The following is a 17,061-nucleotide window of genomic DNA, read 5'->3' on the forward strand; positions in this document are numbered from 1 at the left end:
TTGTTCTTCTAATGATTCAAATTTGGTTTAAAATATTATGTTCAGGACTTATTCTAATTCTAATCATAATCTATGTGTGTGTAAAAGAAATCAAAAATTAGTGAACCCTTTCTAAGTCTAACACATTATAAGCTTAAGTTTTACCATAGCTAATTTATTAAACACAAAAATAAACTCATAGAAATTTTCATATCACCATTGTTTGATGTTCAAACTCAACTCCCCCTTTTTGACACACTCCCATGTGTCAATTCATTGGAGCTAGACAATTAAAAGAGAAGGTTGGTGACCTCATATCTCAGAACGTATCAGAAATTCTTCTCTCGAGTACCGTTGCTCCAGCCTTGTCATCCCTGAGGATCTTCGATCCCGAAAATGTCCCTTCTCCTCATGTAATAAAGTCTGTCATCCTTCCATGCCCTGGTAACTGGTCCATCCAGAGCTGTAACATTTTGAAATGTACATACAACAAGCCAAACCACACCTTGGTCACACCAACCCTTTTCTGCCCCGAAGATGTCCAACGCCATCCTAGTATGGACTGTCAAAAGTGGCTTTAACGCTGACTATCCTGACAATCCATTTTATAACGTTTCCTGGTCAGATTTGCCAATCTCTGCACCAGGGTTGTAATAGTTTTGCAATTTTCATCAGTTTTTATTTTTATTTAGCTTCGACTTCAGATTTTCAATTTTATATCAGTTTTAATTAGTTTTTACCAATTCTTTGCTAGTTTAGTGTAGTTTTTATTTTCTGAAAATCCTTAGTTTCAATTTAGTTTTATTTGTGTTTTGCAAAAATTAAGTGTAACAAAATCCCAGTTCCATCATATCAGTCATGCTCTTCTGGTTATCCTTGGGTGTTGAGACTAATAACTATTAACTCTTGCCGCACCGTGTGGTCCTAATTTTGGTTCAAGTGAATTGATAACCTTTTGAAGGCGATTGTTTCACACCTTTATTTAGATGTCCCAGTCCTGTTGTCTCGGGATCCATCACGCTGCCTTATCTGGGGTTAGCTGTTTTCTGGGGATGCGGGTTGAGTGGGTGAGCTCTTCAAGGAGGGGGAGTGTGCTCCCCCTGATGAGGTCTTCTAGGTAAGCTAGGTTAACCTTCTTGTGTGGGCTTTTCAAGTGCACTTTAAGGTTAGTGGGACTTTTAGTTTTATAAATGTCCCTCATGACCCCCTGATGACCCAGTATTTCATTTTTGCACACTGTAGTACACATTTTAGTTTTTGCTTGTAGCTCGCATACTCTACTTGCCACTCCTCTAATTCCTGATGTTTCTTAGAGAGGGCAACAGTACCTTTAAAATTATATCACATGTGTGGGGGTGTGGCCTTGCCAATTGTTTTGCCCACCTTTTCAAAATGGCTGGCGTGCCCACTAGCACATTTCATGGAAAAAGAAAGGTAAGCTTGATATTTACATTCAAACTGTTTTGTTAAACTCAGATTTTTATTTTTTTGCAAGTACCCCTCCTCGGTGGCGAGAAACTGTTGGTGTGGTCAAGTGGGTGCTCTGGAAACAAACGCTCAGGACAGAACAGTTATCAGTCATGTACTTCCTACAAATTTTGCATATGTTTTATTCCATATTGATCCTCTGAGTGTAATGGTACATTTTAATTTGAATTTATCCAAACTAAACACAATATTTTCTTTATTTACTTTGCTCTTGTTCTTTTTCAGTACCACATCCTATCAAATGTCCCTGTCGATTATATTCTACATTTAATAACTTACTATTTCAAGTGAGAACCTAAATCACGTGGACCAATGTTTATTATTGCATATCTCTATTCTGAATGTGGCCAGTCATTCATAGGTATTGTTCAATTTTGGCGATTTTCCTCTATAAAATTTAATTGACTTTTTTACAGTGGCCTGCTGTGGTTAATAGTAACATATTCCAGTCATGAGTGATATCAAAAGTCTTCTCCACTGTAGCATTTGGCATTCCCAATAATATAACATGATACCTTAATCAAAACACAGTTAATATAGCACAGTTTTCTTGATGCAAACATCAGTAACTCAAAATCAGCAACCACAGTGTTAAGTCTGCAGTTCATACTTATGTGAAGCTAGAGTCTCCTCCTCCAGTCTCTCTTATCCTCCTGCTCCTGAAAAAACAAAACAAAACAAAGCGAAGCATCCACCCTTCTCTTGTCGGCTGGGTGACTTGTTTATTGGCATTTACTAATCCTACAGTGGGTGCAGTCATTGTCTCAGTATCAAGTCAGTCAAAACTTTTAGTTGTCAGTCCATCACAGTCCATTCACATGCATACCTCCCTACACATTCATACCAGATGTTGCTGATAATGGAGTCTCCCGCGCAACCTATTTGAGCCTCCATCACCAGCAAGATGACGTCATCATTTTAAAGGAAAACAATTCCTTGTTGTTTTTTTTGGGCCGGATTGACTCGGTGCAATCCTTTTAGACTCAGAACTTCTCAGTGTTCCCTATAAGTGAATTTCTCCCAAGCCAATTACAATCATGGAGAAGCACACTTTGCAACTGTTTTTGTAAGAATATTTCATTTGGCTTTAAATTTCAATCTTTCAGGCCTGGTTTAAAGAGCTGATTGTTAAATCATGAACTCACAAAATATCAACATATCACCACCGGTGGATCACACCTCTCAGATTTTCTTATCTCAGTGCACTGTAACAAAAACGAAAACAGACATAACCAACAAAATACTACTAAAATAACACAAACTAGGGCCCATTGCAGACATGTCCAAGCATAAAACTATCCTCTCTCGCTTACGAGAAAGAACACAAGCCAAAGCTCACTGATAAAATCAAGCTAGCGCTAAACAAAACCAAACAATCAACCAGAAATTCACAGGAACATTTTGCTTCCTGCCGGGACAATATTGTGTGGGAATGAGAACCTCAGGTGCCGTAACACCTTTTGTTCCTCCTTGAATTAAAACTCAATCACAGAAAATGCCGTACTCCAACCTAACCTTACACTATTAATTCATCATTTTCACTCTGTGCCACTGTTCCTCATCAGGGCTGTGTGAAGCACAGCAAAGAATTCAGTCAAGGCCTTGAGCCATAAACAGACATCACGCACAGACATTGTTTTCATAACCAAACTTTTTTAGACCTTATTAACTCTACATAAATGCCTTCTAGGTGACATATAACACATTCTAAGTAATCAATGGTAATCAATGGAAATCAATGGCTCCTCATAAAAATTATGCATTGGGATGTTTGTGTGCAGCATTTTGCATATCAGCATAAGCAAAGCTCTTCATTGCACAAGCGTGTGCATGTGTATGTGTGCATCACTTCTCAGTGAATCAACATTCCCGTGTGTGTGTGTGTGTGTGTGTGTGTGTGTGTGTGTGTGTGTGTGTGTGTGTGTGTGTGTGTGTTTGTGTTCATCACTTTCCTGTTCTGGTGTTCTGGGTAAACCACGGCCTGAAGCGTGCCCTGGGGTCCTGCCCCCCTCCTTTTTCAGTTTGTTTGCGACCATTGCTGCTGCTGCTGCTGCTCAAAATTCAGTCCGTCCTGGTTCTGACCCCAATTGGGGCAGTCCTTTCTCCAGTGTCGATGTTCACCGCAGGTGAAACCTGCATCTTCTTCTGTGTTTTTGTCCATTCTGAGGTGCCTTCTGACCTCAGTTACTCCTCCTGTCTCGGTCACGCCCTTTTTCGCCACCCGATCATCCGTGTTGGTCCATCACTGTCCTGCACAGTGTGAATGCAAAGTTATCAAGGTCAGCATTCTTTCGCTCGGCCTTACTTTTCATTCGGGCTTGGCGGGCGTCTCGTCACAGCTCTGTCAGCTGACGCAGTCTGGGAATTTTTCCCCCGTGTAGTGAAACGGGCCTTAGGTTTAGTGCTCTCCGTCTCGGCTGCATGAGATCACATTCCTGCAGGTCTGTTGACATTCTCAGGTCGTTGTTGTGGGTCCAGCTGTTGCAGCATTTGGTCAGTGTCACGTATGGGGGAGAGCAGGAGTCCAGTCAGCCTCGGCTTTCAGGGCCGGCAAAGCAGCCTGTAATTAAATATGTATAGAAAAAACAAAAACAAAACAAAACAAAAACAAACAAAAAACAAAAACAAAAACAAACGAACAGGAAAATGTTGTTGTGTTGGCTGTGTTATTCAGAGGGGAGACAATGGGGCCAGGCCCTATGTCAGCCTTCTCTCCCCCTTTTTTTTGTTTTTTGTCTCCCGATATAATCAACTCCTAACCCACCAAGTTGACAGGACAACACCGGTATATGTTAAAATTCTTAAGATCATGTTTAAAAGCCCAAAAAAGGAACTTTCTTTCATTCAGTAATCACTTTTATTAATCAATCAACAGAAAACATGTCACAATTTGAATCTTTTAACCACTAAATTTGTTGTGTCTTGCCTGGTTGGTTAGACCAGTGTTCCTTTTTTTTTTTTTTTAGTTAAATTGTTGTCCTGCAACCCAGAGGGTTTCTTTGTCAGTAATGTATAGACTTCATCATTTAAGTATGTTAATTTTTCTTTAACCTTGCTGGAAAATCTTCACGTGTTCATGAGTGTAAGCTGTTTCTTCATTGCGTGTATGTGCATTTGTATAAAAGCAGGTTAATTTTATCTTTTCTCAAACTAGGCGTTACCTTAAAAGGAGCCTTTCTCTCAGATTTCTCTGCTTGTGTGTGTTTTTGTTTCACCTTTTTGTTGTGATGCTCCGGACGCCTTCCCAACCTCCACAAGTCCGTTGGCCCCAATTTTATGTGTTAAAACTTCTCTTAATTTCTCCTCTAATTCTCTCCTCGCTGCTGTCTGTTTCACAGCTGCTGATTCGTGCTGGGTGTGGTTCCCATTACCTATAATTTTGCTTCGGCCGCTGTGCTTGTGGGGGCAGTTGGTCCAGGTCCGCAGCTTCCTGTATTAACACACTAAGAGATTTATTTTAATTTCATTTTCATCACTTTTAAACCGATAAGCAGGCAACACGCCTACCTTGACAGCGTAAACTGTACGCCAGTCTCCCAACACATTCCTCTCTGTACTCCTCCATAATTCTCCACTGCACACCTCTTACTATCTCTCCTTTTTATTTTTATTACACCACAGAGTAATACACCCAATTATGCCCGTCTATCTCTATGTGGCTCCAAATTCCCTCTTTATTTTAATTTCACACTCGTCAGGGGACAGGCACACAACAATTTCAACCACTGAAACGAGGAATTCAACCTTTTTATATTTCTTTACTAATCTAGACTCAACGTTTGGTCGCAAAATGTGTCTTGTTCTAGTCCGGAATAAATGTGAACCCGTGATTACACGGCCGTTCCAGTGTTATTTCCGTAGCTATCCGGGGGCCCTCACCTCCCCAAGTCACCACCTCGGCACCCGGACAACGCCGGTCCTGGCCACGCGTCCACGGACAGGAGGGTCGCCACTCCTAGGGCAAAGTTCCACAGGTACACTAGGCATCAACCTTTGATCCTAAAATGTGTATTTGCTCTAATGTCCTCCTAATCAAACACATTAACCGTCACTGTCACTGTGTTCACGCTTCACACTCCACACAAAAACACACTCAGAGCGCGCCTCACTCACACTCTCACTCAGTGCGCGCTTTACCCACAAGACAGCACCCAGAGCGCGCCTCGCAGCTTCACACACACTCTCTCACCCAGAGCGCGCTTTCACACTCACACACACAACACTTTTCCTCAGCGGGAATTTTACACAGAAACCTCTGAGCTCAACTATTAGATCTTCTGAAAGCACACTGCACCATAGACCAAAATACCCTTTTCTCTGCGCTTATGACCGCCACCACGGGGCAAAGTCGCATCATAAACGTGATGCTTGCATCCCCGAAGTTATACCAGACATCATAAACCAGGTTTTGCTCTATGTACTTCTTGGCAAGTAAAATTTTACTTTGTTTTATGACCGCAGCCCTTAAAAAAAAACTCGACTGACGCCACAAACCACCGTCAAACCTCTGTTCAATGTACTAAAATTAGCACCAACCACTACTGCACTTCACGGCCGCATCACCGGAACACGGCCGTATCATAAACCAAACCTACGGACGTGTTTCGCTCTCGCGTTGACAGTGTTTAACCGCACCGTGAAGCCGGCATCTGCTTTTCCTTAAATCAACTTCTATTTCATAGCCGGCAAGAGCCAGGACGTAACCGACACCATAAACAAACTTCAAACCTCGACTTCAATGTACTGAACTAATGGCCGCGTCTTCAGAATAAATTCTAATGTATTATTGCTACAGAAGCCAGTATTAGACAAAATTAAATGTGGAAGGTAAAGTGGCTGCAACTAGTCCAACGTAGTATGTTATTAGTATCTCGGTAGAAGCAGATTACTGCAACTAGACCAACGTAGTATGTTATTAGTATCTCGGTAGAAGCAGTTTATTTAACACACTGGAATTCAGCCTCAACTTATGTTGTTAGTATCTTGCGCCAAAAACCAGACACCGACAAATTTACTGTGAAAATACATGTGACTCAGCGAACAGATTAATTTGGAAAGCCCAATATGCACATTTGGTATTTATAATACAACAGGCTGTGCTTACCTTTCTGTTTTAGGCCGGCCTTCTGTTCACTTTGCCCCACGATCTCACCAAAGGCCAAATCTACACCTCCTCAGCACACCAAAGATCCGGGTCACACGGCACCAAGTTGTTGAAAACACGCAGTTCTTTGAATCTTTGGGCTGAAGGAGGGACAATACTCGGTGTATAAATGCTCAATCAACAATCATTTATTTCCATACAATTCAACAGTCAGAGCATTACAACGTCCGGACGGGAGAGATGCTACCAGAGGGTCAGGCACATGTCTCAAAATGGTGACGGGTTGCTCAGCTTTTTATAGTCTCTAGTGGCCCCCAGCTAGTCGTAAAAGCCAAAACATCACATTTTTTCTCTGTTACAGCGCCTAAGTTATGACCTCGGCAGTTGTTTCTCTGCTTTCTGTAAGGTGGGGGTGTGGAATGTGGTCTATCTATCTCCCCTGTCTTTAGACACAGAGTCTCCTGCTTACAACCTTCTCTTCATGATTCAACAATTAAGCATGTCAAGAAAACAGTGTAACACATTCCCAGCAGATCAAGGATGCACCTTTATCTAATGAACTAATATGTGAATATGTTCTGTTAACTCAAAAGTATAATGAGAACTAAACTACATACAGATCACACACTCTATTTTAAAGGGTATAATATGATCTACAACAATATCATAATTCAACTATTTTGATTACATCTATAAGGTAACATATAATAACAGAATAATATCACAACACTCACAGAAAGCACACTCAGAGCGTGCCTCACTCACACTCAAAACAGTACCCAGAGCGCGCTTTACACACAAAACAGCACCCAGAGCGCGCTTCGCAGCTTCGCACACACTCACCCACAGTGAGACACACAGAGAGCGCTTTTCATCAGCAGAAATTTGCACAGAAACCTCTGAGCTCAACTGTTAGAACCCTTTAAAGCACCACTGCACCATAGACCAAAATACCCCTTTCTCTGCGCTTATGACCGCCACCACGGGGCAAAATCGCATCATAAAAGTGACACTCGTCCCCGAGGCTCAAAACCGACACCATAAGCCAGGTTCTGCTTTACCTTTATTTCATGGCAAGTAAAATTTTACTTATTATTTATGACCGCAGCCCTCGCGGCAAAAACCGACACCACAAATCACCGTCAAACCTCTATTCAATGTACTGAAATCAGCACCAATCGCTGCTGTACTCACGGCTGCACCACCGGAACACGGCCGTATCATAAACCAAAGCCTACGGACGTGTTTTGCTTTTACACGTTGCCAGCGTTCAACCGCACCGTAAGCCAGCAGCTGCTTTTCCTTAATTCTATACTAATTTCATGGCCACATCAACGAAGACTCAAACCGACATCATAACAAACTTCAAAACCTCTACTCAATGTACTGGACTTATGGCCGCGTCTCCAAGAGATTCTAATGTATTATTGCTACAGAAGCCAGTCTTCGACAAAATTAAATGTGGAAGGTAAAGTGGGCTGCAACTAGTCCAATGTAGTATGTTATTAGTTTCTCGGTAGAAGCAGTTTATTTAACACACTGGAATTCAGCCTCAACTTATGTTGTTCGTATCTTGCGCCAAAAACCAGACACCGACAAATTTAATGTGAAAATACGTGTAACTCAGCGAACAGATTAATTTGGAAAGCCCAATATGCACATTTGGTATTTATAATACAACAGGCTGTGCTTACCTTTTTATTTTTGGACCGGTCCTCTGTTCACCTCGCCTCACGATCTCACCAGAGGCCAAATCTGCACCTCCTCAGCACACCAAAGATCCGGGTCACACGGCACCAAGTTGTTGAAATCTCCCAATTCTTTGAATCTTTGGGCTGAAGGAAGTACAATACTCGGTGTATAAATGCTCAATCAACAATCATTTATTTCCATACAATTCAACACAAAGAGCATTTAGAACCATCATGATGGGGAGACATGCCTGAAGAGGGTCACAGCAAGTCTCAAAATGGTGACGGTTTACACAGCTTCTTATACCCTCTAGCGGCCCCCACCTAGTCGTAAAAGCCCAAACATCACATTCTTTCTCTGTTACATCGCCTAAGTTATGACCTCGGCTCCCTGTCTTCCTACAAAGGTGGGGGTATGGAATGTAGTTTAGCTCTTCTGCCCTAGACGCAGAGTCTCCTGAACAATCTTATTTTTATGATTCAACAATAAAGCATGTCAAGAAAACAGTGTAACACATTCACAGCAGATCAAGGATACAGAGTGATGCACACTTATCTAATAAACTAATATGTGAATATGTTCTGTTAACTCAAAAGTATCATGAGAACTAAACTACATACACAGCACACCATCTAAACTAAAGGATAATATATGACCTACAGCAGTTAGCTTAATTCAACTACTTTGATTACATATATAAGGTAACATATGATAACAGAATAATCTGATAACATCTCATCGTGACAACTAAAGTTTACCTTGCCTGGATGGGCAGCTCTCTGGGTGCTCAACACCCCCAAAGCTCTGACCCTAGAATCGCCCCTGATAGCCACCATCAAACAACTGAGTTTTTTTTACACATCGACCAGCATCCGGCCAATCCACCACCTTCCATCGTTTATACCGTTACAAAAACAATAATAATCATAAAAAAACATCATCGGCCCATAAAAATGAAAAAACATCATCAGTATGCCCGATGGCCAGTCCAGCTATGGTCGTGCCATCAGTTAACCCTTCACGTGCCAGCTGTGACACGCGTGCCCAGGGTTGCCGACCCCTGCTCTAAAGCATCTGATTTGGATTCCTGAGATCAAATATATTTTCCTTTGGCTTTGTTTTCTTCCCATTTGTGGCTTTAATGTAGTGTTACATCCTGTTTGTTTGCTTCCATCTGTATACATGTCCAGATTCACTGTTATGTTTCTATTCTTACATTGCTGTGTAATCACTGTTCCCTCTGCTGACTGATGTGACCTTTTGTATCTCACACTGATACTTCTCATATTTGTATCTGCGCCTAAAAGATAAAAAGTTTTCCATGCTAAAACACAGCTCCACCTCCTGTAGTTCTCCCTCTGAACCACTAGATGTCTCTGTTATCTAAATGAAGACGTGCAGCACAGCAACCACAGCAGCGCTCAGATCACACGTGTCCTGTTATTATGTATAAAAGCATGAAACAGGTGAGACAGGTGGGATCAATATTAATGTTGTGGAAATATATGAAAAAGCAACAGAAGAGTGAAAACATTTCGTGTTTCTAGAAAGATCTTTCAGCACACAGCTGCTCACAGACTGTATTTACAAGTGACAAACTGCAACTCTACAGTACATCTACAGTATACATCAAATATATTCTGTATTCAAATCTATTGAGTGATGTTTGAAAGTCTTTCCAGGTGAGTTTGATCCAGGAGGGTCTGAAGCCAGAGTCAGACAGAGACTGTGCAGAGACTGTAGAAGGACAGAGCAGCAGCAGAGCAGTCCAGATACACTGATGATCCTCTGTCAGATCCAGAGGGACACACAGGGATGATGCTGGACTCTACATTGTGTCTGACAGTGGAGCTGTTCTCAGAGCAGTTCACTCTGCAGCACTGACAGTCATCTGCACTTCTTCTCATTCCTCTGTCAGTCACTGCTGGATGAAGCTCTCCTCTCCACCTCCCAGTAACATGGCCCAGTCAGAGCGTCTCTACACACAAGCTGCTGCTGCTTCAACCTCTCTGGATCATCAGGACACAGCTCCTCCTCTCTCAGCACACACACCGTCCTGTTTACCATCATCGCCTCCACCTGCAGAGAGAAGAAGGAAGAGCAGAGGAGATAAACGAGTGTTTCCAGAGACTCTTCATCAGCTGTCAGTCAGTGATGCAGCATATCCAGTATAAAGAGCAGCAGGGACTTCAGTGCTGGGACTGTACTAGGACTCATTGTTGCTTCACTTTTTCTAATCTTTGGATTTTTATTGAAGTTGATAAAAATGTTTTTCCCTCCTAGTTTGAGTTTGGACTTTCATTCATTAGAAGAACCTTGGTGTGTCCACTCTGAGCTCTGTAGGAACCCCAACAACAAGCCCAACAATCCAGATGGACGGTTCCAGCTGTTAACTGGAGGAATTCCATCCAAACATCTGCTCTCACTAAATTCTTCCTCACCTACAGACTGTGTTCTTCACTGCTTTAAACTTGGAAATGAATGCAGTCATTGGTCTGCGTGCTGCTTTGTTCAGAGAGCTGATTGGCTGTTGACAGCATTTGATCAGAGCGTGTCAGCCGTTACTATGGTGACCATAAAGGTCAGAAACAGGAAGTGTTTGTGTCCAATCCTGAAGCCTGTCACCGTTCTCCTCTCACAGCTTCACTGAGAAGCTGCAGCTTTACAGGAAACACTGGATCTTTGTTTCATACTGACTGTGTTTAGTACAATACTGCTGACAGCACCACCCACTCACTCCATCACTCTACTTACTCCAGAGTCTCCAGTCTGTAGTCTGGACTCTGCTGAAGATCAGACAGCTGCTTCACATCTGGATCCTTCAGGTTGTTTCCGTACAGCTCCAGCTCTCTCAGATGGGAGGGGTTGGACTTCAGTGCTGCTGCCAGATAATCACAGCTGATCTCTGACAAACCACAGCTCTCCAATCTGTATAAAGAATGAAAGATGTAAGTTTATTAGACAAAGTGTGAGCTTGAAATCATTCAGTGTTTCATCATCTGTTCAGAGCTGAAGAAGGTTCAGAATGTAGAAGTTTAGAAAATGGAAACTCCAAACAGCTGAAGCCAACAGGAAGCAGCTTCAAACAGGAAACTGTTGAATCATTTCTTCCAGTTGGTCCAACAAGACAGACTAAGTATTGGACATGTGTTGTGGCTCCATTAGGGGAGCTTCTAAATGTGATGTGATGGCCCCTCTGGGTCTGTCAGGTCACAGGACTGAAGAGAGCTCAAACTGGGCACACAGTTGTTCCAGGCTGGACCAAAGACTCTATACTGGGACTGAGGGACTGCTTTGACTGCACCCACTGGGACTTTTTAAAGGCTCATGTTCTCACTTAGATCATCGATTTCTACTTACATTTCTTTCTGGGAAAAATGGGGATTACTTTGGAAACAGGAAGTATTTTCCCCAATAAGCAGCCCTGGATTAGTAAATCACTCCAACATGTTCTCAGGCAGAAGAAGCTGTCTTGTTATGAGGGAGAGAAGAAAAAGATTGAGGCACAGAAACTTGTTGAAAGAGAGATAAAGCAGCTAAAATCACGTGTAAAAGTAAAGCAGAGGATGAGCTGAATAAAGGACACTCAAGGCTGGCTTGGAAAGGAATGAAGTCCATGGTGGGGATGCAGAACAAGGAGCAAAGATGAATGTGATGCTGAATCAGCAGAAGACTTGGACTCATTTGATTCCAGCTATGATATCATTGATTTCAATGAAGAGCTTTGTGATTGTAGCAAAGGGTTGGTAGTTCTGAGAGTCCCACTGATGAGGTGTTTGTGTGGAAATCTCTTAGTGGGAGCAAAGAGAGAAAAAGCCCTGGTCCTGATACTGTGGGAGGGGAATGATTGAAGTGTGCTGTGAGGAACTGACTGGGAGATTTTCACACATTTTCCAGTCCTCCTTGGAACAACAGGAAGTTCCCAGCATATGGAAACAAAGGTTACGTGTCCTATGGCACTCAGTGATGATGGTGCTGTGGCCCCACCACCTCCACCTCTTTGTAAAGGAACTAACTGTAATCTGAAGCTTCAAATGGGACTAAGACTTCCTCCACTAGGTGGCAGTGTCTGATGAGAAAGTGTTAGTGGAGCTGGCCTGGAGTCAGAAACAGGAAGATGCAGGATTTGGGCTGAAATGGGGAAAAGTGGTTCGCACTAGTGCCTTAAAGCAAGAAGGTTGTAGGTTGAAGCTTGTTGGCCTTTCTGTGGAGGTTGGATGTTCTCCCACAGTCCAATGAAATGCTGCTTAGGTTCATTGGTGCTTCTAAATTGGCTGTAGGTGTGGATGTGAGAGAGTGCTTCTCTGTCTCTCTCTGTTGGCCCTGTGATGGACTGCTCACCTGTGCAGGTGGACCACGCCTCTTGCCCTATGACAGCTAGGGCACAGGCTGCAGCCCTGTGAGCCTAAGCTGAATAAACAGTTAGCAAAAATGATCCATAGATGGCCTGAAATCCCCCAGTTAGCAGTTTGGTAGATAGCTATGACATGCTAATCCCATCCAGCAGCTGTATTCTACCTGTAAGCTGATCCCTGCTGAGCCAAAGCACTTTTTCATATACAAATTACAACCTTTAATAGAAACCTATTGGTCAGCATCTTATTAGCCTGCTGTTAGCTTCATTCCACAGAAAACTGAGAGAAACTAACAGAGTTGATAAAGAATAAAGAGAAATGTGCTGATTTAAAGCCTTTGAAGTGCTTCAGATGATCTCTGTCCACTTCTGTCCACTCATTCATTCATGTAAGCTTTCTAATGCAGCTTTGATCTTCACAGTCTGCTTCATGAAACTCATTCTAACCCTGAATGTCAGAGTGTTCCTCCTTCTCTTTCCCATCATTCATGCTGGCAGTGGAGGAGATTTGGATGTTGGACTGTGTTTTGGATGATGTGTGTATGTTTGTGTTGGACTGCTGTCTGTAAAGCAAACACACATTTTGCTTTGGATTTCAGTGTCAGACAGACTTTAAGGTGGAATGAAGAGTTGGAGAGTTTCACAGTGAATTATCCAGTGGAGGATTTTTCTTCTTCTTTGAAAGTTTGAAATGTGAACATTGTTCTGCTGCAGTCAATGGACTAAACCAGAGAAGAAGAAAACAGACTTTACCATGAAGATCCTCAGTGTGGATCAGTATAATATCAGCCTGATGTCTGCAGTTTAGTGTCAGCACAACTTTCACATCATATTCATCTCAGCACAACTAAAACATGCTGACTGACCCCAGAGTTTCAAGTCCACATCCTGGACTCTCCAGGAAACCACACAGATGCTTCACTCCTGAATCCTGCAGCTTTTTCTTGTTAGTCAACCACCAGGAGTCAGTACTCAGGTCCAGCTCTCTCAGATGGGAGGGGTTGGACTTCAGTGCTGCTGCCAGATAATCACAGCTGATCTCTGACAAATCACAGTCCATCAATCTGTATAAAGAATGAAAGATGTAAGTTTATTAGACAAAGTGTGAGCTTGAAATCATTCAGTGTTTCATCATCTGTTCAGAGCTGAAGAAGGTTCAGAATGTAGAAGTTTAGAAAATGGAAACTCCAAACAGCTGAAGCCAACAGGAAGCAGCTTCAAACAAACACAACAAGAGAAAAAACTCTGAATGTTTCACATTAAAGTCGTACATTTATCATAAAAACAGGACAAAGACTTGAAAAAGTCGTGTTTTTCCTTCCAGGAACCACAAGGCTTCACTTTTAAAGGTGAAGTGTGAAAGAAATGGACATATTTGAAGTCCAACACCTTTTTCCAGTCACATTATTAAAGCAGACAATCTACAAGCTCATTTTCATTCCAACAAGTCATCTTCTGACCTGGACTAACAACACTGGTCTCTATGTGCAGCTGGCTGTGAGACCAGTGCTCAGGGAGCGTCTACAAAGTGCAACACTGAAAGAACATCACACACTCATTTGCTTCCATCATCCAACCTGAAGAGGAAACAGAGACGCCTCCCCTTCAAAGTAAAAGCTGCTCCTTTTGGACACAGTATCAAAGAAAGTCTACAGTATAACATAGAAAAGACAGAACAAAGTTTTGGTTGTTTTGAAATTGTGCAGAAATGAAACTACACTAAGCTCAATTATGTGACAGACATTTCATCCCATGTTAGTTTGGCCTCATCCTGGGCCGGATTATCCAGCACATACTCTGACCACAGGCCCAGGGGCCACGCACAGCTGAGCTCCATCCAAGAGACAGGAAACAAACCAACACAATAATAAAAAGCACCATGTGATCTTCTTACATCTTCAAGACAAACATAGTAAAAACATGAGCATATTTGTTTCCTGATAAAATGATGTGACAGGTAGAACAGAGTAAAGTGGTGGTGTTACAGCCTTTCTCCCCTCTGCTGCCGAGGCTGTTAGTCTCTCCCAAACTCAGCTACAGTACTTCCAAATGAATGAAAGCAGCAGAAGTGGCTTTACAAATGAAAGAGGAAGAGGAGAAGAAGAGGAGAGGGAGGCCACCCTGACCATCACTCCAGCTGAAAACATCACACTTCCATTAAAGTTGGTGAGGAAATGTTGAGCAGGATGAGCTGCTGGCTAATCTGGAGGCTGTAGCAGCAGCTCACAGTCACTGTGGATTTCCACTCATGAAAAAGCTCTGGCTGCTTCATTTCTCATCTCATATCAGAGACTTTAATGCTTCACTGAAGCTGTACTGTGATGCTTCCATATCCCAGTGAGGCCTCCATAATGATTTCAGCTGTTCTGTACACACACTGTGTGCCCTGTATGGCTCAAAGTCTCTGCAGCCTGTTATTATCTGCTATCATCAGATCTTCATCATCCTCATTCACATCCCTCACACACTCTACAGCCTCATCAGCACTGACTTCATCTTCACTGACTGATGGAGCACAACATGAACCTGTGGAGGCTGAAACACTGTCCTGTCAAACATCTCCCCGTCACCACTCCACTTCTGTCAGCCTTTAAATGAACCCTGCTCAAGTCTGTCACTTCTGTTTGGAGCCAAAAGGAAAAACTGTTGTTCAGTCGTTTGGAAAGACAACATTTCTGAAAGCACTCAAACTTCTTCACATTTGTCTTCAGACACATCCTGAACATTTAGGAACTAAAGAAAGTTTCAAACATCAATCAAAGACCTGAAATATAGAAAAACAACAACAGCCGCAGTCAGTGAACTCACCTCAGAGTCTCCAGTCGACAGTTTGGACTCTCCAGTCCAGCACACAGAAGCTTCACACCTGAATCCTGCAGGTTGTAGTTGTAACTCATGTCCAGCTCTGTCAGATGGGAGGGGTTGGACTTCAGAGCTGAGGCCACAACTTCACAGTGAGACTCTGAGAGTCCACACCGAGTCAGTCTGTGATGATAGAAAATATAAAATGTGTTATTATAAAAGCAGAAAATCTGCATTACAAACACAGACTGAATGTATATGAAGACAAAACAGAGTGAGGTCATAATCTGATGAATCTGCTCTTCACATCTGTGCTTCAGCTCCTCTTACTGTGCTTGACATGACACAACAATTGAGTCTCTCTCAGACCTGCAGACTTTTAATGAGAATCTTTGTTTGGCTTTAATCTGCAGATGAAGGAGGAAGATGGTGTCACATTTAGGCTTCCATAATGTCCACAGTCTGTCACTGAGATCTGATCCAGAGTCAGAGTGAAGACACACATTTGGACTGTTTCCTGTTTTGACTCCAGAACATTTTGAATGAGTTCAGCTCAGTGAAGAGTTCCAGCTGGAAAGATGATCTCTGTTTGCTACCTGCTGTCAGGTACGACTGTTCACGTCCACACGCAGGAAAAACCTGCTGACTGTTACCAAACGCAGCAGAAATCTCATCACTGGACAATAATGATGAATGAACTCAGAGCTGCTGATATCAGATCTGATTTCAGGGGAACTAAACACAGAAATGATTGGCTCATTTGAGCTTTCTGAGCCATTATCTGCTGGTGTGTCGCTAGTTGGCAGAAAATGATTTGTATTCCTGTTCAGGGCTTCAGTGTTTATGAGTCCAGATCCAGGTGACAGCAAGTCAAAATGATGTTACCTGTCTGTGTCCAGCAGCAGCCTGTATTCACTTTGAATATTGTTATAAAATATTGTTATAACCTGACATGGATCAGTTTGTCTTTGATTGGTTTGTAAATGTCACTGTTTCCATTGGACCTGAGTGACGTACAAAGACAGAGAGGGAGAGAAAGGAGAGAGAGGATGGAGACAGCAAAGAGAGAGCAAACACAAACAGGTGAGAGTGGACAGGTGACCAAGGTCAGCAACCAATCAGAGAGCTTCTGTTTGACCCACAGTCACTGATGATGACTGCACATAACCAAGCAGTGTGTTACTCTGATATCAAATATGGATCCTGCTCTTATAATAATGATCATCAGATGATATTATTGTGTTATTTTGTAGCTGAATACGATGTTTGTGTGATTATCAGTGAAAGAAGCAGTGAGGAGGATGGAGAGAGAGAGAGGACAGAGGGTGAAGTTAGAAACACTAAAAGGATTTTTCATGGATTTCATGGATGATTTGAGTGATTTCCAGCAGGACACTTAAACATGTCAGTGGACGTCCTAAAGAACATATTCACTGATATGAAACGTGTCATTGAACAGGATTAATATCAGTGGAAACATGGTGGAAACAGCTGTGACTGCATGGATGTGACACACTTCAAATCTGTTCTCCACTCTTGGATTTGGGATCCATGGAGCTGCTGCTGAGTCTGTACAATAAAGGAATGGTGTGGAAGGTTGCAGCGTACGGACACAAACACTTTGTGCTTACAATCTGATTTT

The 17,061-nt window shown here is 42.5% G+C and overlaps 1 protein-coding gene across 3 annotated transcripts in view; it reads right to left on the minus strand.

Moving 5' to 3' along the window:
- The window catches only part of LOC147336599 (protein NLRC3-like), an 84,905-nt gene that overhangs the window by 59,830 nt on the left and 8,014 nt on the right, over nucleotides 1-17,061 (minus strand). Inside the window, exons 7-9 of one of the 3 annotated variants that reach the window (XM_086285498.1) lie at nucleotides 15,426-15,602; nucleotides 13,484-13,681; nucleotides 11,014-11,191 (exon numbers count right to left, since the gene is read on the minus strand). The exons of 1 other annotated variant lie outside the window; for it this stretch is intronic. In XM_086285498.1, the coding sequence (XP_086141624.1) occupies nucleotides 11,014-11,191; nucleotides 13,484-13,681; nucleotides 15,426-15,602 (553 nt within the window). Of the gene's footprint in view, nucleotides 1-11,013; nucleotides 11,192-13,483; nucleotides 13,682-15,421; nucleotides 15,603-17,061 lie in introns of those variants that run through there. One more of the 3 variants, XM_086285500.1, reaches the window with a different exon arrangement.

This window comes from Aulonocara sp. 'chitande type north' Nkhata Bay, linkage group LG3 (assembly GCF_057382095.1).
Source record: "Aulonocara sp. 'chitande type north' Nkhata Bay isolate Kocher_YH1m ecotype deep benthic linkage group LG3, A_spYH_male_GT1.1, whole genome shotgun sequence".
Taxonomy (NCBI): Eukaryota; Metazoa; Chordata; class Actinopteri; order Cichliformes; family Cichlidae; genus Aulonocara; species Aulonocara sp. 'chitande type north' Nkhata Bay.